At 40.4% G+C, this 26,249-nt stretch overlaps 1 protein-coding gene across 6 annotated transcripts in view; it reads left to right on the top strand.

Moving 5' to 3' along the window:
- Positions 1-1,007: 1,007 nt before the first annotated feature.
- The window catches only part of LARP4 (La ribonucleoprotein 4), a 100,209-nt gene continuing 74,967 nt past the window's right edge, over positions 1,008-26,249 (top strand). For 2 of the 6 annotated variants that reach the window (XM_066368724.1, XM_066368721.1), the window contains exons 1-2: positions 1,008-1,168; positions 25,800-25,947. In XM_066368724.1, coding sequence (XP_066224821.1) covers positions 1,151-1,168; positions 25,800-25,947 — 166 coding nt within the window. In that variant the 5' untranslated portion in view covers positions 1,008-1,150. Of the gene's footprint in view, positions 1,169-1,299; positions 1,387-2,049; positions 2,211-25,799; positions 25,948-26,249 lie in introns of those variants that run through there. The other 4 variants (XM_066368726.1, XM_066368725.1, XM_066368727.1 and 1 more) reach the window with 4 other exon arrangements.

Here is a 26,249-nt window from a genome sequence, read left to right as displayed (position 1 = left end):
TTGTGCTCTCATATTCTTTATGCAGCATGGAATTCATCAGCAACTGGAAATGAAGACTTTTTAAAGCAAATTTAAAACTCTCTCCTTCCCTTTTAATTTGACTAGCATTTGTTGAGTCATTATTATGTGACTACCATTATACTAGACTGTGAAGAATATGATAGGGTACCTGTGAAGAAACTAAAAACAAAACAAAAAAGAAAGTAATTGAAGATAGAATATAATATTCAAGTGCTAACAAGGGACACGAAGAAGAAATGTGTGGAGAGTACAGTCTTTGGGGAAACCTTATGGAGAGAGAAGGATGATCAACAAATGAAGGCTTTCCAGAAAGGGAAGACTTTGAGACAATGGGTTTGGAGGTGAGTGCTGAACATCAAGAAGAGGCCATCCAGAGTGAGCATTATAAAGTAGCATTATATTAAGCCGAGATGTGGGTAACTGATTTAAGCTAACGTGGGCAAAGTTCTTTAAAGGTGTGCCTAAAGGAAACCCGCCCTCCTAGAAAGCTTCTTTAACTCTAAAATGGGGATAATAGTATTTATTACATATGATGGTTTTACACATAGTAAGCATTTTAATACACTAACTGTTATTAATATATTTCCTATTACTGCTTCGTTTTTTCCTTTCTCTACTTTTTTCTGAGGCACCACCTTTTAGGCAGTGTTGGACGTTCCTTCAGAACACTTCGCACAAGCTCGGTTTTTTATCAGATCTAGATTTTGAGTTGTGAAAACTGCGAAATTATGGCCGTGGTAGCTATCCGTTTCGTAACGGACGAAATGCAGTAAGATTTCACACAACCCTGTTACAGAGAATGGTGCCTTCCTCGATCGCTCCCTCCTCCCCCTACGACAGAGGATAGTACATTCCAAACTGCTGCGGGAAAAGATGCTTCAAAAGTTGAACACACCGAGGATTTTCTCTTCTCCAGGAAGCAATTGTTCCTTAGAACCGGAAACAGTTGCTGGTTCGAGGGAGGTGGGACGGGCGGGTCAGGCCGCAGCGGCTGACGGCAGGGGAGGAGCCGGGTCCACTGCCGGGTGGAGGGGCCAGGCGAGTGTCCTTATCCTAGCGTGTGGGACTCGGGCCTATAAGCCAGTTGGAGAAGCAGCAGCGAGAACGATTGGGCCGAACGGGGAAAGACATGTTACTCTTCGTGGAGGTGAGTGGATTCGGTAATCTCGTCCTACTCTTAAGAGAGCAGGAATGTAGAGGCGCCGGCCGGTCCCACCGCCATGTGACTTTCCAGGCCGTACACGCCGCGGAACCGGCAATAGGCTGACACAGCACCTGGGCCGTGCAGGCCTGCGGCTCAACTTCTTGCGCTCTTACACTTTAGGAAGCGATGGGAGGTAGGGGCCGGAGTAGGGAACATTGAAGGTGGGGAATCGAGTCTTGTCTGGTGTGGCGTGAGGATCAGGGGAAGGGAAAAGTGTCCCATATGGATCTTCTAAAAGAGGCAAACAGGCGCGGGGTGGGGGGCGGGGTGGGGGGGCGGGGGGCGGAGTCTGAGGAGTTAAGGGTAATCAGGTGGGCGCGTTCTGGGGTTGAAGCGAGGTCTTGTGGGGCCCTCTGGGAGGGAGGCAAGCAACATGTGGGGCCGCAGAGGGAGGAAGGTGAAATTCGGTATGTGTGTTTGAAAAGAAAGTTAAATGCCTCTTTTTAGAAACTCCCACCAATTTTGTTTGATCCGCGTTCCTAGGTCTCTGGAACGTTCTGTGAGTGGAAAGTGACTTAATGTGAACGGAGGAGAAGCCAGTAGGGTTTGGAAGCCTTGAAAGGCACCGCTTTGACCTTTTGTAAAAGTTACTCAAGCAGCGGCTCCGGGGTGAGAAAGCCCTTTGCAAGGAAAATTCCAAGAACGAGAGAAACCTAGTCCGGGGGAAAGCCTATTTTTTCATTGTTACTTAACACTATAAATACTTTAATTACTTGTAATTGGAACGTCTGCTGTTGGCCTATTTTAATATTAGGTAGTGGATACATGCCTTACACAAATATGAGGTTTAATTTCTCTTATTTCTGTCTTTCTCTTGTGTGCAGTGAGCATCAGCTGACTGCCTGGCTAAAGCTTTGAGTAGATTCCAGATCATACTGTTCTTGCATTGTGAAAACGTCAAACCAGCAAAGCGCAACTTCGCAACTTGGCACTTGTTAACTATGCCCATAAAAAGAATCTTTTCAATGAGGGAAGGAATTTACAGGTTGTATAATGGATCGGCCAGTCTATGACGAGTCTTTTTGGGGAAAGGGAGGGGATTTTATTCTTTAATATTCCACGTAAAGAAAATACATGCACTCACTTTGATCTAATCAGTGTCGCTGATAAATGTGAGATTTTTAAATTGGGTTTTAAATTGACACAGCTATTTTAGAGTATGTCAGACATTGATAATAAGCATTCATTGGGACATTCCAAGTAAATAACAAAAAGTTTTAAAATTGTTGAACCCATCCTATTTACGGATTTTTATACTCGGTTTTCTTTGGGCAGAATAGGAAATCAGGTATGATTTTAAACAACGCCGGTTTGTGTCAATGTTTTGCGGTTTAAATGCTGCAGATGTAACTGTGTATATGTTTTGCCTGCAAGAGAAGGGCTGTGAAGTGTTATTTGTATCAACATAATTCCAAAATAAACTTTTGAGTTCCAAATTGATTCCTTTGGCTTTGTTAAAAATATGTACTTTAATAATAACTCCATTTATTGTCTAAGCTAGATCTTGTTTAAAAAAAAAAAGATGCACTGTTTTACAGGTGAAAATACTGGGATGTAGAGGTTAAATAACTTAGTAAAAATAAAGTAGTGAAAGTGAGATTTATTAGATACAGGTCATTCTGATTCCAAATCATGGTTCTCATTAAACTGTTAACATAAAATTAATGTTTCCATTAATCATTTGCTTTGTGAATCAGTATGTGGTGTTACATTTTTCTCATAATGAGTTTTACCGAAGATTAACAATGTTGCTAAATACTTGGGATGAATATATAATAACAAAAACCCCACACTGGTCATTTCACATTTGTTAACTAATATTTGATACTTATAACCTCTTGGTATAGGAATTATTCTAAATAAGTAAACCCAAGCTCAGAAGTTTTTGTTTGTTTTTTTTAGGTGAGAGAGGGGAGATAGTGAGGCGGACTCCCACCTGTGCCCCAACCGGGATCCACCGGCAACTGGCAACCCATATCTGGGTCGGATGCTCGAATCAGCAGAGCTATCCTCAAACAAATCAGGCCATACTCAAACAAATTGAGCTACTGGCTGCGGGAGGAGAAGAGGGAGAGAAGGGGGAGAGGGAGGGGAGAGAAGTAGATGGTCATTTCTCCTGTGTGTCCTGATCGAGATTCGAACCTGGGATATCCATACGCCAGGTCATTGCTTTATCCACTGAGCCACTGGCCAGGGCAGTTCAGAAGTTTGATGTTTAAGATCGTTCAGGTGTGAATAATGTGAGGACTAGAGTCTGAAGTCTGCCTTTTCTAGAACATAAATCTCTGTCTCTAAAACTTAGATTTTTGCTCCTAAGCTAAGGGTTCTTTTTTTTTTAATTAATTTTTTTTTTTTTTTAACAGAGACAGAGAGAGAGTCAGAGAGAGGGATAGACAGGGATGGAGAGATGAGAAGCATCAATCATTAGTTTTTTGTTGTGCATTGCGACACCTTAGTTGTTCATTGATTGCCCTCTCATATATGCCTTGACCATGGGCCTTCAGCAGACTGAATAACCCCTTGCTTGAGCCAGCGACCTTGGGTCCAAGTTGGTGAGCTTTGGCTCAAACCAGATGAGCCCACGTTCAAGCTGGCGATCTCGGGGTTTCGAACCTGGGTCCTCGGCATCCCAGTCTGATGCTCTATCCACTGTGCCACCGCCTGGTCAGGCAAGCTAAGGGTTCTTGATCTGGGTCTTGAGATACTGTTGAGGAAGTTCATGAACTTGGTTGAGGGGAGAAAAAAAAATTGCCTGGCTCCTAATTGAAATCTACAAATGAAAATTTAAAATTTCAATGGATGTAACGAGAAATATTTTCAAATATTATTGCAGTTTTTACAGATCTTGAAGTATTGTTTTGCTCATACTCTTGTTATATGTAAAAAAAAAATCTTAATATTTAATGCATTAGTAAAACATTTTTACTAAATTAGAATTTTAAAAGGACTTTGCTTACTAAAATATAATTGGTTTATTTTGTGATCCTAAGTAATACATATGCTTAAAAACGTTATTCTGTGAGGTCTGTAGGTTAATTAGACTACTAAAGAGGTCTGTGGCACAGAAGAAGTTAAGAACCACTTTGCTATATAAACCAAGTTGCATGTGGATCATCAGCTTTGGACTTCGCTCATCTAGGATCTATGAGTCCTCTGTAGTCGTGTTCAAAATCTTTTACTTGAATGCATTTTTCTGGAGAGACTGCAGCTTACTAATTTATAACTGGAATCAGTGAAATAGATAATAGTAATGATAACAATAACAGTATAAAAATAGTGGTATGTACATATCTTATGCTTACTGTGTATCAGGCCTGTTAAATATTTATGCATATTTGCATTTATTCAAGCCTACTTATAAGGCAGGTAGAGTAATATCTCCATTTTAGAGATAAAGAAAATTAAGCATAGAGAATTTAAGAAACTTGCTCGATGTTATACAGCCAGTAAATGTTTAAGCTGCAATTAAAACTCTACATTGCTTAGATTCTTATCCTTCAATAGAAATATACAGGCAGACAAGGAATCCTGTTTAAAGTAATAGTTAGATGTCACATTTCTTTTTTTAAACTTGGTCTTGCAGACAAAGGGCTGTATTGACTTGAGTAGTTTATTATTCTTTTTCTCATGTCTGTTTTGAAGGAGACAGGTACTGTGGCTCTCTGGGAAGAGGTAAAAATGTTTGGATATTTCACAAAATTGTCAAACGTGTCTCAACATAAATTGTTAGAACAAATTCTGTAAGTTTGAAACAGCTCTCTTCTTCTGGCTGCTTAGGAGTTATTTAAAATTTTAAGCAGCAAGGAGACAGTTTACAAATTTTTCATGTTTTTAATGGTTGCTAACATTTTATTTAGTTTTAGACCATTTCTCCTACCCCCCAATATTTTCAACCAGTCATGTCTGCTCTAGTTGTTTGGCAGTGGTTGTGTTTCCTTTTTTTTTTTTTTAAGTTGGGTTTCTATCTCTATTTGAGGTTTTCCCTGAAAATGAATACTTAAAGCCACTTATTTAGGAAGCAGTGACTTTTATGCACCCATTTGATGCTTTAATAATTTACATAACTTAAAAAAATTTTGACTTTTTAAAATTTTTACATCATTGTTGACGTTTTTAAAATTGATTTTTAGAGAAACATTTATTAGTTGTTCTACTTATTTATGCATTCATTGGTTGATTGTTTTTCTTTTTTAAGATTTTACTGATTTTGGAGAGAGAAAAAGAGAGAGAGAGAGAAGGGGAGGGGAGTGGAGGAGGGGGAAACTTATATGTGCCTTGACCAGGCAAGCCCAGGGTTTTAAATGGGCAACTTCAGCATTCCAGGTCAATGCCTTATCCACAGGCCAGCCCTCATTGGTTGATTCTTGTATGTGCCTTGACTGGGGATTGAACCGCAGTCATTAGGTATTAGGATGATTCTCTAACCAATTGAGTTATCAGATCAGTGCTAAAATTATTATTTTTTGTGTACTGATTTTAGAGAGGGGGGAGAGAGAGAATGGGAGGGGAGGAGCAGGAAGCATCAACTCATAGTAGTTGCTTATCATATGTGCCATGACCAGGCACGCCTGGGCTTTTGAACCTGCGGCCTCAGCATTCCAGGTTGTACCATTTTAAGTGTATAGTTTATTGGTATTAAGTACATTTATGTAGAAGTGCAACCATCACTATTATTCATCCCCAGGACTCATATTACAATTCATAGTTGCTTTTATGTGCCTTGGCCAGGCAAGCCCAGGGTTTCGAATTGGCAACCTTAGTATTCCAGGTTGACACACATAAAAATAATTTATCTGGGCCCTGGCCAGGAAGCTCAGTTGGTTAGAGCATCATCCAGATTGTAAGTTTCATCCTCAGTCAGGGTACATTCAAGATTCAACCACCTGTATAATTATGTTAACCAGTGTCACCCCAACAAATTCAACTTAAAAAGGAATCAAAGAATGCATAAGTAAGTGGAACAAATCAATATTTCTATTTCTCCTTTTCCCTGTCTCTAAAATCAATTAAAAAAATAATTTATCTGACTTCCAAAGTTTTCTGCTTTTTTAGGTGATAACATTTTATATTTTTGGTTGGCCTTGGAGTCTGTATTAGTGTGCCATGCACAGTATTCAGTTTTCCCCATTAGCTTAAATAATTGTTTTTTTTTTCTTTCTTTTTTTTTTTATTCATTTTTAGAGAGGAGAGAGAGAGGGAGAGAGAGAGACAGAGAGAGAGACAGAGAGAGAGAAGGGGGGAGGAGCTGCAAGCATCAACTCCCATATGTGCCTTGACCAGGCAAGCCCAGGGTTTCGAACCGGCGACCTCAGCATTTCCAGGTCGATGCGTTATCCACTGCGCCACCACAGGTCAGGCAATATTTGTTTTTATAAAGTTATTAGATATCACTGGCTGGAAGTGATTTTCTTAACCAAGTGACTTAGGAAAGAGAAAGTGCCTTAATGAATTGTGAAGTGATTGCTGAGAAGAATTATAAATAAATGAATAGCTGAGTGACTTGAACAATTTAATTTTGGAATATTTATTGCAACTTGATGCAGAATTTAAAAATGAATAAAACATTTTAAAATAATATTTTTTTGATATAAGGGACTGAAAATGAAATGAAAATTATTTTTGAAGTGTGTAAAATGGAATAAAGTGTTCAGAGATGAACATAAAGATGTAAGAGAAGTACCTCATGGTGCTTCCAAGTACAGTATGAGAAAAAATGGTAACTAGAAAGAAATATTGTTAAACTATTTTGTATCCGTTTTGGTTTGTTCAGGCTATATGCCAGCTTCATATTATTTTCTAGTAAATATCAATAGAAGTGATCTTTAAAACTGGACAAGAAGATTTCAAATCTGTGATTTTGGTCTTTTACCTAGGAGCTTAAAAAAAGATTTTGACCCTGCAGTTAGAAATGGAGTCTAAGTCTGTATTATATCAGAATGGAAAGTAGAGGAAATTGAGAAACTCTAATCCAGCTTTTTAAAATCATAAAAAAATTCTTTTTATTTTTTTGACAGAGACAGTGAGAGAGTCAGAGAGAAGGACAGATAGGGACAGATAGGAAGGAGAGAGATGAGAAGCATTAATTCTTCGTTGTGACATCTTAGTTTATTGATTGCTTTCTCCTATGTGCCTTGATGTGTGTGGGGGGACTACAGCAGAGCAAGTGACCTTTTGCTCAAGCCAGTGACCTTGGGCTCAAGCCAGTGACCATAGGGTCACATCTATGATCCCATGCTCAAGCCAGTGACCCTGCACTCCAGCTGGTGAGCCCATGCTCGAGCCAGAGGCCTCGGGGTTTCAAACCTGGGTCCAACGCTCTATCCACTGCTCCACCACCTGGTCAGGCTAAAGTCATAAAAAAATTCTAACCTCCTCTTTGATTATCCTTAAGTGAAAATGAAAAATTACTCTAGCTCAGATAGTGTTGATAGTATTTTAATTTGTCATTCCTTTATTGTGTCTTTTGCTTAAGTTTTGATTAAAGTTTAATTCTTGGGAGAGGTTTTCAGTCTTTTTGAAAACATTGTAAACTTTTATATTTCTGTACTGTGATTTTCCATAAGGGTTTTGGAATCCTGGGTTCAAATATTAGCTGTATGACTTGAGGCAAATGAGAATTTTTTTGAGACTCTAGTTCCTATCTGTAATTAGAGATTAATAATTTTTTCTGTTCAGAGTATTTGTAGTATTAAGTAAACCTTGTAATACAGTATGATTAGGTAAGGGCTTGACAGATGCTATCATTTGATTATCACAATAATTATTATTATGGAAATTGTCCAATATATAAGTAGTTGGCTTCTAAAATGACTGAAACTTGTGTTTTTTTTTTTCGCAAGAGATAGAGAGGGACAGATAAGGACAGACAGGCAGGAAGAGCAAGAGATTAGTAGCATCAATTTTTAGTTGTGGCGCTTCAGTTGTTCATTGATTGCTTTCTAATATGTGCTCCAGCCACGCCATTGACCCTTTGCTCAAGCCAGTGACCTTGGGCTTCACACCAGTAACATTTTGGCTCAAGCCAGTGACCCTGCTCTCAAGCTGTATGAACCCATGCTTAAGCTGGCAACCTTAGGTTTCACACCTGTGTCTTCTGCGTCCTAGGTTGATGCTCTATCCACTATGCCACCACCTGGTCAGGCAAAATTTGTGCTTTCTATATTAAATATTTCTGGTAAATTTTTCAAAACTACATGATAGCAGCACTGGTAATTGCAACAACTACTGTGAGAAAGCACTGATTTAAGAGATGTGTGACTTTGCCCTGGCTGGGTAGCTCAGTTGGTTAGAGCATTCTCCCAATACATCAGGGTTGTGTGATCAACAAGAATCAATCAATGAGTACATAACAAACAATAAATTGATGTTTTTCTCTCTCTGTCTCTCTTCCTCTCCAAAAAATAAAAGGAATGCATATACCATATTTTCCTCTCCATAAGACGCACCTGACCATAAGATCCATCTAGGGTGTTTTTTTTTTGTATTTTTCCGAAGTTGGAAACGGGGAGGCAGTCAAACAGACTCCCACATGCGCCCAACCGGGATCCACCCAGCATGCCCACCAGGGGGCGATGCTCTGCCCATCTGGGGCATTGCTCTGTTGCAACCAGAGCCATTCTAGTGCCTGAGGCAGAGGCCATAAAGCCATCCTCAGTGCCTGGGCCAACTTTGCTCCAATGGAGCCTTGGCTGCGGGAGGGGAAGAGAGAGACAGAGAGGAAGGAGAGGGGGAGGGGTGGAGAAGATGGGCGCTTCTCCTGTGTACCCTGGCCGGGAATCAAACCCGGGACTCCTGCATGCCAGGCCGACGCTCTACCACTGAGCCAACCAGCCAAGGCCACACCTAGGGTTTTAAGGAGAAAAATAAGAAAAAAAATATTTTGAACCAAATGGTGTGTTAAAATATTTAATAAAATATACCACAATAATATTTCAACAATGTTGCCTGACCTGGGGTGGTGCAGTGAATAAAGCATTGACCTGGAACACTGAGGTCACCGGTTCGAAACCCTGCACTTGTCTGGTCAAGGCACATATGGGAGTTGATGCTTCCTGCTCCTCCCCCCTTCTCTCTTTCTGTTTCTCTCTCACTCTCTTTCCTCTCTAAAATGAATAAATTTAAAAATAAGTAAAAAAAATATTTCAACAATGTAAACTCAATAGCAGTATTAACAATCATTAGCACTGTTATTAACAAATAAGAAGAGACTTTAATGTTCATATACTCTTCTAGTTGTCTGGGAATCCCAGGAACTCATCATCGCTAATGTCAGAATTTAAGAAGCTCAGTTGCTCACAATCACTGGTATCACTTTCTTTGCTATTTTCATATATGATACCATTTTCAGTGCCATCTAAGGCATTGCTAATGCCACATTTTTTTTAAAGACTTTATTCCTTTTTTTTTTTTTTCAGGAGAGAGAGAGAGAGAAAGGAAAAGAGGGAGAGAGAGAGAGAAAGAGAGAAGGGGGAGGAGCAGGAAGCATCAACTCCTATATGTGCCTTGACCAGGCAAGCCCAGGATTTGGAACCAGCGACCTCAGTGTTCCAGGTGGACGCTTTATCCCACTGCGCCACCACAGGTCAGGCAATACCACATTTTTTGAATGACCGTACCACAGTTTAATTCTTCACTGACTGCCATGATGTTTTCACCCATTCACAAACTGGAGTGATAGTGGGTCTCTTCATTCATCCAGTTGGTGTCAGATCATGATTACCAGCAGCCATCCATTTGTTTCACTCTTCTCACATAAAGACTTTAAATAGTTTGTTGATGGAAATGTCAAGAGGTTGCAACTGGCTGGTAAGACCCCCAGGAATTACAGCTAGTTGGGTCTTCACTTTAAAGTGTTTTTTTGTGTGTGTGTGGTTTTGCTAATATGTGCTTTAAACTGGTCAAGCACTAATAGGGCAGCAAGTGACGTCAGCACTTCACACAGAGCTCCAGCAGCTGCAGCGCAGCCCTCCACCACTGCAGCTCGCCTCTCACGTCTGCCCTTGATGAGCCAGATGAATGTGCCCACACGTCGCTTGCCTTCCCTCCTGCACTGCATGCAACTGTGGAAACTGGAACCAGGAGATCACTCAGCAGATGCTGGGGTTCCACACTCCGCTGTGGCGGGTATGATTACGCTCCCGCTGGCGCTCATTCTACATATGTTTACTGGCGCAGCACTCTGCAGCAGCTTAAAAAAATGAACATTCTCTCCATAAGACACACAGGCATTTTCCCCTCCCCTTTGGGGGGGGGGGGAGTGCGTCTTACAGAGTGAAAAATACAGTGTGTGTGTGTGTGTGTGTGTGTGTGTATACACACACATATTTATATATATAAAATAATAAACTGACATTTGATGTTTCTCCCCTTCTCTATCCTTTCCCTTTCCTCTCTCAAATCAACTAAATTAGATGTGTAGATGGTGTTATATTGAGTTGTATACTTGAGACCTGTGTGGTTTGGCAAGTCATGTCAACCCAATAAATTTAAAACATTTTTAAATCAGCAAAATAAATAAATTAAAAAAAGAGCAATGTGTCCCTGGCTGGATAGTTCAGTTAGTTAGAACATTCTCCTGAAGTGTAGAGGTTGTGTATTCAATAGTCCCATCAAGGCACATATGGGAACAAGTTGATGTTCCTGTCTCTCTCTCTCTCTTCCTCTTTCTAAAATCAATAAAATAAATATTTTTAAAAAGAGAGAGATGTGTAATTTTTTGAATTCTAATTGCACCCTTGATACCAGTTTGCTCTGATTCCAGCAAACCAAACAGGGTAATTAGTTACCTTAGTAAAAAAATTTTTTTATAGTTTTAGTATAGTTTTTTTTTGAGAGAGAGAGAACAACATCGATTTGTTGTTCTATTTATTTTTATGAATTCATTGGTTGTATGTGCCCTGACCAGAGTTGGAACCAGAGGTGGGATTCAGCCAGTTTGCACTGGTTTGGCAGAACCAATACCTACTTTTTTGTTGTTTGGCGAACTGTTTGTTAAAATGCCACTTGTAATCAGGGTTCTAAGTTGGGTGCTTGGGCAGCTGCCTAATGTGGAAATCACAATTTACAATTCCTTACTCTTTTTTAATGTTCATCTGCGCAACGGTGTATTCTAAGCATTCATTTTATCCATAGGTGAAGAAAATTTGACAGAACTATACTTGTGATATTTATTTATTCATTTCATAAAACTCATTATACCTTTGATGAAATACTACATTTTAATTCCCTTGTGTTTGTTACTTCAGTAAACAAACATATAATGTAAAGAGAAAAATGCCAAACTACCAGGGGGTGACAACTTGTATTGTTTTTTGTCAGGTATTATTTAATATTTTTTCTTTAATATTTTAAAACTCTTTTATAACAATCTAGTTTTGTGTGCCTCTTTTATCATTTTTATTTAAGTATTAAATGCATAAACTAATAAACTATTTTTTGGTATATCTTTTTTTATATTAAAACAGTCATTAGGGCAGAGAACTGGTTATTATTTGAATCCCACCAGTAGGTGGAACATGCAACCTTGGCGTGTGGGAACTATGGTCTAACCAACAGAGCTACGGTCTAACCAGCTACGTGACCAGGGAAGAGTATAGTTTTAATTGGACAAATAAAACTTTTAAGACAAGAATGAAGAATCCAGTAGGGTAAAATACAGATTCATTTACATGCAAGATTTAAAGGAATACAAATGATAAAATCGGCACTTTATATTTGCTCTATTGGAAAAAAAATGTTTTTTTTCCTGTCATATAAGTGTTAAGTAAATGCAAGAGAAGAAACTTCAATATCACATACTCATGTTTTCTCCCTTGTCTGTTGCCTTGTCAGACCATTTAAACCAATCTTTGGTTCAGAAAATTTCTCTGAATTTATATATTACTGGCTCTAAATTAAAGACAGGAGTACATTAGATGAATATTGCTAGGAGTAGAGTATGAGCTGTAGGCATAAAGCCAAATTTAAATATGAGTTAAGGTTAGCCTGACCAGGTGGTGATGCAGTGGATAGAGTGTTGGACTGGAGCGTGGAGGACCTAGGTTCCAAACCCCAAGGTTGCTGGCTTGAGTGTGGGCTCATCTGGTTTGAGTCCAGGCTCACCAACTTGAGCGTGGGGTTACTGGCTTGTGTGTTGGATCATAGGCATGACCTTATGGTTGCTGGCTTGAGCTCCAAGGTTGCTGGCTTGAAGCCCAAGGTCGCTGGCTTGAGCAAGGTGTCACTCGCTCTGCTGTAGCCCCTCCCCCCCATATCAAGACAAATGCTAGAAAGCAATCACTGAACAACTAAGGAGACTAAGGGAGCCGCAGCCAAGAATTGATGCTTCTCATCTTTCTTCCTGTCCATCCCTATCTGTCCCTCTCTGTCTCTGTCACACAAAAAAAGATGAGTTAAGTTTAGTTTGGTTTGTATGTTATTGAGAAAAGCATTTTCTGTGTCAGGGCAGAAAAGTCAGGAGTGATCAGGGTTGTATTGTACATAGTTTGCTAGTATTTCATACCACTAAATACTCCAAACTTCAAAAAGTACGGTTACCATACCTCCTGTTTTTTTCTTAGACAGTCATAGGGTACACCTGTTCTCTGGAACAGATGTCTTGCCTGTTTTATTCTCAAAAATGTCCTTGTTTGTGTGATAATTTTTTATTTTTCAGAGGTGATCAGAGATTCACTGTGTGTTTATTGACAGTTTTTTCCCTATCAACAGAGTAACAGTGTACATAAGTTGATACTAAAATATTTGTTGAACTGGCTATGGGAAATGTAGATCTTTAAGGATTTACAAAAATTTGCAATTGAGCATTTCCTTTGGCTGTTAGGTGATGACATGTATTGCTTAGAAATAGAAGAAACTCAAGACTCTTTGTTTTTAGTAGGTATTGCAGATATCTTTCCAGTTTATTGTTACCCTTTGGATTTATTTTGTGATTTTTTCCCCATACATACATTTTTAATTTTTATGTACTCGGGCTTACCAGTCACTTTTTTTTTGTTCTTTTTGCAGCATTTTGGTTTATATCCTTTGGAATGCTTTTTTTCATTCCCGGAATATAAATACATTTATCTAAGCTTTTTTTCCTAGAAGTTTCTTGTTTTTATGTCTTTGCTCTGTTTGGGATTTGCCTTTTTTTTTCTTTAATATTCAGTGAGAGGAGGGGAGGCAGAGAGACAGACTTCCACAAGCACCCCGACTGACCAGGGACTGGCAAGCCCACTAAAAGGCAAAGCTCTGCCTATCTGGGGCATTGCTCTGTTGCTCAGCAACCAAGCTCTTCTTAGCACCTGAGGTGGAGGCCATAGAGCCATCCTCAGTGCCCAGGGCCAGCTTGTTCTGATTGAGCTATGGCTACAGGAAGGGAAGAGAGGAAGAGAGAGAAGAGGGGAGGTAGAGAAGCAGATGGGCACTTCTCCATGTTCCCTGACCAGGAATCGAACCCTGGACATCCACATGCTGGACCGACACTCTACCACTGAGCCAATCAGCCAGGGCCTAATTTGCCTTTATTTTATAAAGTTAATGTGTTTAAAATTCCCATTACAAAACCCATATGAAATATATTTTGTAATACTGTTTATATTTTTTCCTATTAAAATGAAATAAAAGAATAAAAAAAAATAAAAGAGGTTAATCTGTTAATGTGATGGACTGACAATTTGATTATTTTTGTGGTGATTTGAGAATTTCTGTGCTTGCTGTGCATATGTTGGCAGGTGGTTTCAATAGGCACTTGGACAATTTACATCTGAAGATTTTTTGGCGGGGGGAGGGGAAGGGAGAGAAATGAGAAACATCAACTCATAGTTGCGTCACTTAGTTGTTCATTAATTGCTTCTCATATGTGCCTTGATCAGGGGGATTCGGCCAAGCTGATGCCCCTTGCTCAAGCCAGTGTCCTTGGGCTCAAGGCAGCGACCACAAGGTTATTTCAATGATCCCATGCTCAAGCTAGTGAGCCTGGGCTCAAGCCAGATGAGCCCTCGCTCAAGCCAGCAGCCTCAGGGTTTCAAACCTGGGAGCTCAGCATTCCAGGTCGTCACTTTATCCAGTGCCACCACCTGGTCAGGCCCTAAGATATTTTTTATATAACTGTAGCCTCAAGGACTTTAGTTCTGGGGAAGAGATAAGCATTTTGATGAGGTTCTTTATGAAACTTCAGTCAAAAGATAAATCAAATGTTTCTAGAGCTTAAATGAGAAAATAAGCCTTTGTTTTAGTAAAACTGACTTGTCAGATTCATTGTGTCATTTTAAAGATTATTTTTTGTTTTTTTTCTTTAAAGACATAAAAAATCTCATTAACTTAAATTTTGTAATTGATTGATTTTAGAAAGAGAGAAACATCTATTTATTCCACTTATTTATGCATCCATTGGTTGATTCTTATATGAGCGCTGATGGGGGATCAAACTCGCAACCTAGACAGACGTATTACAGGGGTCCCCAAAGTACGGCCCCCTGAGGCCATTTATCTGGCCCCCGCGGCACTTCTGGAAGGGGCACCTCTTTCATTGGTGGTCAGTGAGAGGAGCACATTGACCATCTCATTAGCCAAAAGCAGGCCCATAGTTCCCATTGAAATACTGGTCAGTTTGTTGATTTAAATTTACTTGTTCTTTATTTTAAATATTGTATTTGTTCCATTTTGTTTTTTTACTTTAAAGTAGATATGTGCAGTGTGCATAGGGATTTGTTCATAGTTTTTTATAGTCCGGCCCTCCAACTGTTTGAGGGACAGTGAACTGGCCCCCTGTGTAAAAAGTTCGGGGACCCCTGACATATTGTGATAATGCTGTAACCAACTGAGCTACCTGGCCAAGGCACCTTTTTTTTTTTTTAATGAACATTTTTAGTTTCCAGTTTTTTTTATGTTGAGTAATTCTATAAAGGACAATCTTGTGTATGAAACCCTTAGGCTAAAATTCACTGCATTAGGTTAAAGAGTAAACTTTTTTTTAAAAGCTCTTATTTATTTATTTTTAAGATTTTATTCACTTCAGAGAGGAGAGAGAGAGAGAAAAAGAGAAAGAAGGGATGAGGATCAGGAAGCATCACCTCCCATATGTGCCTTGAACGGGCAAGCCCAGGGTTTTAAACTGGTGACCTTAGCATTCCAGGTCAGTCCTCTATCCAGTGCACCACAAGTCAGGCATTTATTTATTGATTTAGAAAGAAGGAAGCATCAATTTGTAGTTAGTTGCTTCTTATATGGGCACTGACCAGGCAAGCCTAGGTTTTTTGTTGTTGTTTTTTAATTAAGTGAGAGCAGGGGAGACAGACATAGACTCCCGCATGTACCCCAATGGGATCCACCCAGCAAGCCCACCAGGGTGGAGGGGTGCTCCGCCCATCTGAGGCATTGCTCTGTTGCTTGGCAACTGAGCTATTTTTAATGCCTGAGGCTGGCAGTGGCCACAGAGCCATCCTTAGCACCCACAGCCAACTTGCTTGAATCAGTTGAGATTTGGATGCAGAATGGGGAGGGAGAAGGTTGGAGAAACAGATGGTCTCTTCTCCTGTGTTCCCTGACTGGGAATTGAACCTGGGACATCCACATGCCAGGCTGACACTCTACTACTGGGCCAGTTGGCCAGGACCTCAAGCCTGGGGTTTTAAACTGGCATCCTCAGTGTTCCAGGTCATTGCTCCATCCTCTGTACCATCACAGGTCAGGTAAGAGTGAACAGCATTTTTTTAAGTTTGTCATATCAGTATTGGTAAATTGCTTTCTAAAAATATTGTGAGCCCTGGCTGATTGGCTCAGTGGGCTCTGGTTGGTTGGTTGAATGGTAGAGTATATAGGCCTGGCATGTGGAAGTCTCTGGTTTGATTCCCAGTCAGGGCACACAGGAGAAGCGCCCATCTGCTTTTCTACCCTTCCTTGTCTCCTTCTCTGTCTCTCTCTTCCCCTCCTGCAGCCAAGGCTCCATTGGAGCAGTGTTGGCCCAGGAGCTGAGGATGGCTCCATGGCTTCCCCCTCAGGTGCTAGAATGGCTCTGGGCGCAACGGAGCAACCCCCAGATGAGTAGAGCATCGGAACCTGCTGGGCATGCTGGGTGGATCCTGGTTGGGCGCATGCGGGAGTCTGTTTGGCCTCTCTGCTTCTAACTTTAGAAAAATACAAAAAAAAAAATATTGTGAATGTTTTTACTATTGCCTGATTCACTGTATCTTCATCGGTATCAGGCATTCCCAACTGTATAGCCTGACCTGTGGTGGCGCAGTGGATAAAGCTATGACCTGCAATGCTAAGGCCCCTTATTCAAAACCCTGGGCTTGCTAAGTCAAGGCATGTATGAGATGCAACAACCATGACTACTACTGCTGCTTTGAGTTGATAGTTTCCGTTTCTTTCCCCCTTTCTCTCTCTCCTCTCTCTAAAATCAATAAATAAAATCTTTTTAAAAATTCACTGTATAGGGGCCCTGGCCATTTGGCTCAGTGGTGGAGTGTTGACCTGGCATGTGGAAGTCCTGGGTTTGATTCCTGAGCAGGGCACACAGAAGTGACCATCTGCTTCTCTCCCCCCTCCCCCCTCCCCCTCCCCCCCCCCCCCACTATTCCCCTCTCTCTCTATCTTCCTCCTCTTGCAGCCATGGCTTGAATGATTAAAGCGCATTGTCCCTGGGCGCTGAGGATGGCTCTGAAGCCTCTGCCTAAGGTACTAAAAATAGCTAGGTTGTGAGCATCAGCCCCAGATGGGGGCCACCAAGTAGATCCTGGATGGGGTGCATGTAGGAGTCTATCTCCCCTCCTCTCACTTAAAAAATAATTCACTGTATAGCAGCGGTTCTCAACCTGTGGTATTTCTGATGGCTTTAGGCGACCCCTGTGTTTTGGTCGTTCGACCCCTACTGGGGTCACGACCCACAGGTTGAGAACCGCTGCTGTATAGGTTAAAATGAAATGATTTATTTTGTGTTTCTTCAATGACTGACCAGTGTGATTGAACATTTTTCCATGTTTATTAGTTTTCTTGGGTACTTTTTTTTTTTAATTAAGTGAGAGGTGAGGAGGCAGAGAGATTGACTCCTGCACGTGCCCAACTGGGATCTACCTGGCAAGCCCCTAGGGGTGATGCTCTGCCCATCTGGGGCTGCTGCTCCGTTGCTAGTCAACCAAGTTATTTTTTTTTAGCACTGGAGGTGAGGTTGTGGTGCCATCTTCAGTGCCCATGGCCAACTTGCTCAAACCTTTGAGGCCATGGCTATGGAAGGAGGAGGGGTGGAGCAGCAGATGGTTGCTTCTCCTGTGTGCCCTGACCAGAAATCAAACTCGGGACTCCCACACACTGGGCCGATGCTCTATTACTGAGCAAACTGGCCAGGGCCTCTTGGGTGCTTTTTGCTGTGAATTGTCTTTTTGCTTGTTTGTGCTTTTCTTATCAATTGGTAGGTTCTAGAGCATTATTTTTTTGAAGACAAAGTCTTTTATGATACTTGCCAAGAATGATTATACCAGTTGATATGTATTTTATTTGGATCTTCAGTGTTTCATTATATACTGTATTTTCTGATTGTAAAAGTAATAGATGTTAATTTTAGGAAAATACAGAAAACATAAAAATGAAAATAAAAACCACTGCTCAGAGGTAACCAGTGATAACATTTTTAGTCTCTCCAGTCTTTTTATTTATTTATTTATTTTCCTCCAAGTGAGAGCAGGGAAGACAGAGACAGACTCCCACATGTGCTCCGACCGGGATCCACCTGGCAACTCCAGGCTGGGGCTGATGCTCTGCCCATCTGGGGCCATGCTCACTAATGAGCTATTTTTAGTGCCTGAGGCAGAGGCTCTATGGAGCCATCCTCAGTGCTCCGGGCCAGTGTGCTTGACACAATAGAGCCATGGCTGCAGGAAGGGAAGGGAGGGGGAGGGGGAGAAATGAAGAAGCATATATGGTCACTTCTCCTGTGTGCCCTAATGGAGAATTGAATCTAGGACATCCACATGCCAGGCCAATGCTCTACCACTGAGGCAACCAGCCAGGGCCTCTCTCTAGTCTTTTCTATGCTTGTGTATTATTTCACAGAATTAAATAATTTTTTTATAGTAAGATAGCAATTTGCTTTATTTTTTTTCCCCAGAAGGTGGAATAGCATGAAATGTTACCATTAATGTTGGTGGCGAAATTGGATCTGGTTCTTGAGTTTAGCAAAGAAAGGTTTCAGAACTAAGAACTCAAATTATAAGAGATAGTGTATTTAGAAAGTTACAGAAGTTGTAGAAGTGAGCCAGCTGGGCTTCGTAGGCTCAGGAAACTAGTTATAGAGCCAAAGAAAGGCCCTGGAGTTTAGGAGTGGGAAAGGCAAAGGTAATGTGCCTGAGAGGAAGGAGAGAAGGAGAAGAAAGGCACAGTATGCTTCTAAGAAGGAGAGTGCCTATTTAAAAACTTTATTGTGAAACAATTATAAGTTCTCAAGAGGTTGTCCCAAAAATGTACAGGTGGTCCTGTGTGCTTTTTGCTCAGTTTTCCCCAGTAGCAACACCTTGCATAACTATAGCAAGATGTAAACTGTCAAGTTGACATTGCTGCAGATAGTTTTTTTATTTTTATTTTCCTGAAGTTGGAAACGGGGAGGCAGTCAGACAGACTCCCGCATGCGCCCGACCAGGATCCACCTGGCATGCCCACCAGGGGGCGTTGCTCTGTTGCAACCAGGGCCATTCTAGCGCCTGAGGCAGAGGCCATGGAGCCATCCTCAGCGCCCGGGCCAACTTTGCTCCAATGGAGCCTTGGCTGCTGGAAGGGAAGAGAGAGACAGAGAGGAAGGAGAGGGGGAGGGGTGGAGAAGCAGATGGGCGCTTCTCCTGTGTACCCTAGCCGGGAATCGAACCCAGGACTCCTGCACGCCAGGCCAATGCTCTACCACTGAGCCAGCCGGCTAGGGCTGCTGCAGATAGTTTTATATACAATTTGATTTTAAGGCTCTGGAATATTCTGTAAATAGCTGGACTACAGTTATTGAATACATCCTCTGTAGTTGGTATCTTAGTCCATTTGGGCTGTTATATTAAGATCACGTTCTGGGTAGCTTATAACTGACAGAAATTTATTTCTAGGAAGTCCAGGATCATGGTGCCAGCAGATTTAGTGTTTGGTGAGGACTTTCTGGTTCATTGATCATGTCTTTTCTTTGTGTCCTCACATTTTGAAAGGGGTTAGGTGCTTAAACCCCCTTATTCAACATCTAAATTTGGGGAGAGGTATGCAAACATTCAGATGATAGCAGTTGAATGTTTCTAATTTTTCAGTATTATACAATTAGTATGAACATTATTGTACTTAAATGTTTCTGTGTATTCTGAGTAGAATTTCTGCCAAGTAGAATTTCTAGACCAAAAAATGTATATTTTTAAGGCTGTTGATAAACATTTCTAGCTCTTAGGAAAGTTATGTGAATTATAGCAGTAAACTGATCGGGTTTTTTTTATACTTGTCAAAATGGTAGTAAGTAGTTTAATCGTAAAAATGATACTTTGTAATTAACTATCCCTTCTTGTCTTTTTGTTTTCTCTGTTTGGCAAGTGTCTTAAGTTTCTGTTGTTAGTAATTTGGTGTTATAATCTTCCATACCTTCTCTGTTTTTACATAACTATCTGTATAGTGATTTTATGTTAACAAATGATAAAACATAGTACTTATTGTTTTGCAGTATTAGTGTATATAGGCTTATCTTTTTTCTTTAACTTTTATATTATATGTTTCAAAATATACTACATTTTATTTAACCATTTATCTATAGGTATACTTTAGATTGTTTTCAGTCTTTCACTCATGGGATCAATGCTGCAGTAATACATCCTTGCAGCCCTGGCCGGTTGTCTCAGTGGATAGAGCATTGGCCCAGCCTGTGGACGTCCCAGGTTTGATCTCTGGTCAGGGCACACATGAGAAGCTACTATCTGCTGCTCTTCTTCTCCTTCTCCCCCTTCTCTGTTTCTCTTCCTCTTCCTCAGCCAGTGGCTCGATTGGTTTGAGTGTAGGCCCTGGGCGCTGAGGATAGTTAGGTTGGTCCAAGCATTGTCCTCAGGCACTGAGGATAACTCGGTTGATTTCGAGCATTGGCCCAAGATGTGGTTGTGGATCCCAGTCAAGGGACATGCGGGAGTCTGTCTTTCTCCCCTCCTCACACTTAAAAAACAAAAAACAGCCTGACCAGGCAGTGGCACAGTGGCTAGAGCATTGGACTGGGATGTGGAGGACCCAGGTTCGAAATCCTGAGGTTGACAGTTTGAGTGAGGGCTCATCGGCTTGAGCACAGGCTCACCAACTTGAGTGTGAGGTCGCAGGCTTGAGTGAACGATCATAGACATAACCCCATGGTCGCTGGCTTGAGCTCAAAGATCTCTCACTTGAAGCCCAGAGTTGCTGGCTTGAGCAATGGGTCACTTGCTCTGCTGTAGCCTCCCAGTCAAGATACATATGAGAAAGCAGTCAGTGAACAACTAAGATGGTATAATGAAGAATTGATGCTTCTCATCTCTCTCCCTTCCTGTCTGTTTATCCCTATCTGTCCCTTTCTCTTTCTTTTTCTGTCTCTGTCATAAAAACAAAAACAAAGGGAGAGTATTATCAACTCAGGTCTAGCATGTTAGAAAGGTATTTACAGTTGCTTAACATTTATTGCACAATGCCTCTACTATTTTATTCAGTAGACAGTTGGAGGTTTTCCTCTCACATGGTTTGTGTTAATAGCTGAAATAGAAAAAAGGGGAAGACCTAGTTTCTGCCTTTCTTTAACCCACTGACTAGTTGGAAAGTACACATATTTAAATAAACTATTATAGTGGTAACAAAGTAGAGGTATGTACAAATAACAAGAAGGAAAGAGGAAGTAGTGTCCAAATCAAATGAAGTTAGGTATCTGTGTTGTGTGGAAACCATAAGGAGTTTTGGTAGACTAGGCATTATATTTTTTAAAAATAGGAAAACGGCCATGGCTAAGAATCTTAGTCGGTTAAGCATCAACTGGATATACAAGGTTGCAGGTTAAATTCCTGGTCAAAGGACATAAAGAAGTCAACCAATTAATGCATAAATAAGTGAAACATCAGATCAGTGCTTTTCTCTCTCAAATCAATAAATTTAAAAACAATTTAAATAATTATTATAGACCTGGCTGGTTAGCTTGGTTGGTTAGAGCATCTTCCCAATAGCAAAGGTTGCCAGTTTGATCCCTGGTCAGGGCACATACAGAAACAGATCAATGGAGCCTCAACCATTATATATTTATTTTTTTAAGCTACTGTTTATTTATTTTTATTGGTTTTACGGGGGGAGGGGGGAGCGAGAAGTATCAACTTTTAGTTACTTCACTTTAGTTCATTGTTTGCTTATTCCTTGTGGTATATGCCTTGACCGGGCAAGCCCAGTGTTTTGAACTGGCGACTTCAGTATTCCAGGTCAACGCTTCATCCACTGCACTACCACAGGCCAGGCACCATTATATGTGTAGATAATCATTATCAATTATGTTGAAGTAATTCCTATTTTGCTTTATGAAAACCAATTTTTAAAGTTTCTTTGACAGCTCTAGTCTATATTATTTGCCATTTTCTTGGGTAGGGACACAACTGGTATTCTCAGAATTGAGAAAAGAAATGGAGGAGGGTAAGTATATAATAAGTACATAGATTTTCTTCTATTAAATGCTTAATAGCAAATTAAATACTGTTTACATGGCAGGAAAGCTGGAATATCACAAATTCCTCCTGGTTTTTTTCTGCGTTGGAAATTAAGCTGTAGCTAAATTCTCAAATCACATTCAGTCAGCTCAGTGTCAAGAGCAAAGTGGTGGGAGGGTACTGCTGTAGTGAAGGCAGAAAGAAGGTGTATTATCTGTAGAGAATTTTAAAACAGTAAACTTACTGAAAGGCATATACTTGTTATTACGGCAATGTTAAACAGTGTCAGTGATGAAATACTGCCACGCCACCACCATTTTAGGCCCAGCCCTTGCTCCAATATATGAATGAAGCTTGACATGGATAAGGACACTGTCTGAGCACTCTTCTTTTTCCCACATTGAGTTTCAGTTAAGCAATCAAAAAATATATGGCAGGCTATACAATATAATTAAACAATGTTTCATTGGTTTATACATGTAAGTCATGTTAGTCATAATACCGTAGTTACACAGTATGGAAACTCAAGTAAAAAATTGGTTTATTAGATTATGGGGAATTTCATTGTACATAATTTCAGTTAGAAGGTAGGCCTCCCAGAAACTGAGTCTTCTTAGCAACTCGGGGGGCTCTGAAGTTCTGCCTACCCAGAGTCCTGCTTTGGTTGGTCATAGTTGAGTGTGGGTGATACCTTTAAAGCTATTTTTTTTTATCCCCATGAGCCAGTGTCAATCCTAAAAACTCCTTCCATGTAGACAGAATTCATAATAATCTCCTGATAAATCACTCATTGTATAGTAGTTATTTTTCATGAAAGCTGAATCCTGTTTGTAGGTCATAACCTTGAATCCATCTTGCCCTTTGAATGCACCTTCTGGTATCTGCCATCCACGAGAGGAGCCCATAGCTGAGGTGACAGTTAAGAGCAACTTTCGAGAAAGGGAGTAAACTTTTAGAAAGGGTCATTAATGTATTTGCGAAGAATCAAACCCAGTTGTGTGGTTGAATGAGGTGAAAGAAGTGTATTTATGCATCCTGCTTTCTTCTCTCTCCATCTTTTAAATACTCTTCTCCTCCTGCATCCTCCATATTATGATCCTTTACTCCAGCGGTTCTCAACCTGTGGGTCGCGACCCCAGCGGGGGTCCAACGACCAAAACACAGGGGTCGCCTAAAGCCATTGGAAAATACATATTTCCAATGGCTTTAGCCGCTGAGAAGCCACGCTACCGTCTGCAGCAGCGCTATTCAGCTTGAACGCACGCTGTTCCAAACTGAATGCCTGCGGTCATGCGCAGACGTGATTGCATCATCTGTCCGGGGCCTAAGGGGCGGGGGAAGGGGGGGAATGCTCCACAGTCCATAGCAGCACATTAGGTGTGTCAGGCACTTGCTGACGTCATCAGTGGGCCGGTATAGCAAGCCCTGGAGGACAGAAACCTAGGAGGTGGAGAGGCAAGAGGCGGAGAGCCAAGAGAGCCTGTGAGACAGCCTGCTGGTGTAAAAAAGGTTAATAATGTAAAAACAGTACACACACCATACACACAATACTGTGTAAGTGTAAGGTGCTTTGTGTGTAATCATTACACAGTACACAAAGCAGCTTACACTTACACAAAGCACCATACATTTACACAGTGTGAACTACATTGGTCTTATACTATAAGAGACCACTATAAGATGTAGTTCACACTGTTCCCCAATGGATAATTATCTCCCATATCTCCCACTATTTTCCCATATTCTGAATGAAGAAACTGCTGAAACCAGCGGTTTCCGGCATTAAATCTGCCTCCTATTGATTTCATTGGGAGTGCGGCGGATTTTGTGGAAGAGAGCTCCCGAGAATCCCGGGTTACCACACAATCCTCCGCAGCCTCCTTTTGATTTCAATAAGAGGCGGAGAAATGACAGTTTCCGACACATTTCTTCCTCTCCTATTCAAGTCAATGGGAGGCCGCGGCAGATTCCACTCAAATACAGGCATGTTGCTTAATTTTTTCCACGCTAGAACTTTTCCTAGAGCAGAAAAACTCCAAAGGTGGAATCCGCCACCCCCAATAGACTGAAAGAGGCCTCACACTGAGGAATCTGCTGTGCGGATTCTGCAGTGTAAAAGATCTGCCTCCTATAGAAGCCCCAATACACTGAAAGAGGCCTCACACTGAGGAATCTGCTGTGCGGATTCTGCAGTGTAAAAGATCTGCCTCCTATAGAAGCCCCAATACACTGAAAGAGGCCTCACACTGAGGAATCTGCTGTGCGGATTCTGCAGTGTAAAAGATCTGCCTCCTATAGAAGTCTATTGGGGGTGGCGGATTCCACCTTTGGAGTTTTTCTGCTCTAGGAAAAGTTCTAGCGTGGAAAAAATTAAGCAACATGCCTGTATTTGAGCGGAATCTGCCGCGGCCTCCCATTGACTTGAATAGGAGAGGAAGAAATGTGTCGGAAACTGCATTTCTGCCGTACAGGGGATCTCTCTTCTGCGGAATCCAGGGGTCTCCCATTGAAGTAAATGAGATATGGATTCCACCGCAGAAACCACTGCTTTATAGTGTGAAAGAGCCCTGAAAGATACCATGCTGTGCAGAAACTGCAGTGTATCCTATGACATAGTTCACACTGTTCTATTTAGAAAACTTGCCACTAATCTGGAAAAAACAGATCCATTAGTTAAGCAGCTATTTACAGAATGGTAGCCCCAATACACTAGGTAAGGAGGTCCATTAGTAATAAATATTTCTCAATATATAATTAAATATTGGTTTTGTGATTAATCACTATGTTTAAATTATGTTTGATTTGTAGCAATGAGAATACATAATACATATCAGGTATTTATATTCCGAATCATAACTGTAGCAAAATTACAGTTATGAAGTAACCACCAAAATTATTTTTTGGTTTGGGGTCACCGCAACATGAGGAACTGTATTGCGGGGTCACGGCATTAGAAAGGTTAAGAACCACTGCTTTACTCTTTCCATCTCTGGTTATCTGTGATTAGATGATGTATGCAAAAGATCACTTTAGACAGTAATAATGTTACATAGTTGTAGACATTAAGAATATACACTTTTGCCCTGGCCAGATAGCTTGGTTGGGTAGAGCATCATTCCAAAGCACAGAGATTGCTGGTTCGATCCTCGGTCAGGGCATTTATAGGAACAGATTGATGTTCCTGTGTGTGTGTGTATGTCTCTCTCTCCCCCTCCTCCCTTCCTCTCTTACTAAAACCAGTTAAAAAAAAAAAAAGAATATATACTTCCACCCTGGCCAGATAGCTCAGTTTGTTAGAACATCGTTCCCAAGTACAGAGGTTGCCAGTTTAATCCCTGGTTGGGGCACATAACAGGAACAGATTGATGTTCTTGTCCGTCTCTCTTAAAAATATATATATACCCTTTCAGTATAAATTTAGAAAAGCAAATTCTAATATAATGCAGATTGCTATTTTTGACTTGGGAAAGACTTTTTAGTGATAGACTTAAAGGTCTCTGTTTCAGTGGGATGACAGTAAAAATTACATGCTTTGTAAAACTGCTCTAGATGCACCAATACATGCTGATGTCAAAGATATGTGAGTTGTTTGAATAAATTTTATATTTGCAAGTAGATTGAGATAGAGCAGTATTTCTGTATTAATAGTATTTTATAGACATGTTTTTCATTATATAGGTAGCTAAATTTTATATAGATACATTTTAAGTTCATCCACTTAAAAAGATTTATATTATCAAGTTAAGCCAATAACTTAAAAATACTTATTTATTATTAAATTACTTAATATTGAGGTTTTCTTCATTTAAGGAATGGAAAAAGTCTTTTACCTAAATTTGTATTTTTTGGTAGTTTTTTAAAAATTGAATTTATTGGGTTACTTTGGTTTAAATATGTATTTTAAATGCACTGACTTTTAAATTTTACAAATATATCTTTTGATTATCTAGCAGGTAACATCAAAAGGAACTGGTTTAAATCCTAATGCCAAAGTGTGGCAAGAAATTCCTCCTGGAAATACTGATGCTACACCAGTAACTCATGGAACTGAAAGCTCTTGGCATGAAACAGCAGCCACCTCAGGCTCTCATCCTGAGGGTAAGTCCTAAACATTTCATCAGAACAAGTCACATTTTGGTTAAACATATGGCCAAACCTGTTGATGGAACTTTGGGATACATCTTTTGATTATTTGATTAAATATGTTTATAAAAGTTTAACATGTAATTTGTATACAGTGTGAATGACATTCACTAATTGCAAATAATAGCTATATCTTTGGGTCTACCCTTTAACCCATTTCTATAATATGGTATTTATAAATTAGGGTATTTTTGTGTTTTTTTTTTTACAAGAGAGAAAGACAGGAAGGAAGAGAAACGAGAAGCATCAATTCATAA

This window comes from Saccopteryx leptura, chromosome 2 (assembly GCF_036850995.1).
Source record: "Saccopteryx leptura isolate mSacLep1 chromosome 2, mSacLep1_pri_phased_curated, whole genome shotgun sequence".
Classification (NCBI taxonomy): Eukaryota; Metazoa; Chordata; class Mammalia; order Chiroptera; family Emballonuridae; genus Saccopteryx; species Saccopteryx leptura.
The sequence above is the reverse complement of the archived record's forward strand: the minus strand, read 5'-3'. Positions and strand labels throughout refer to the sequence as shown.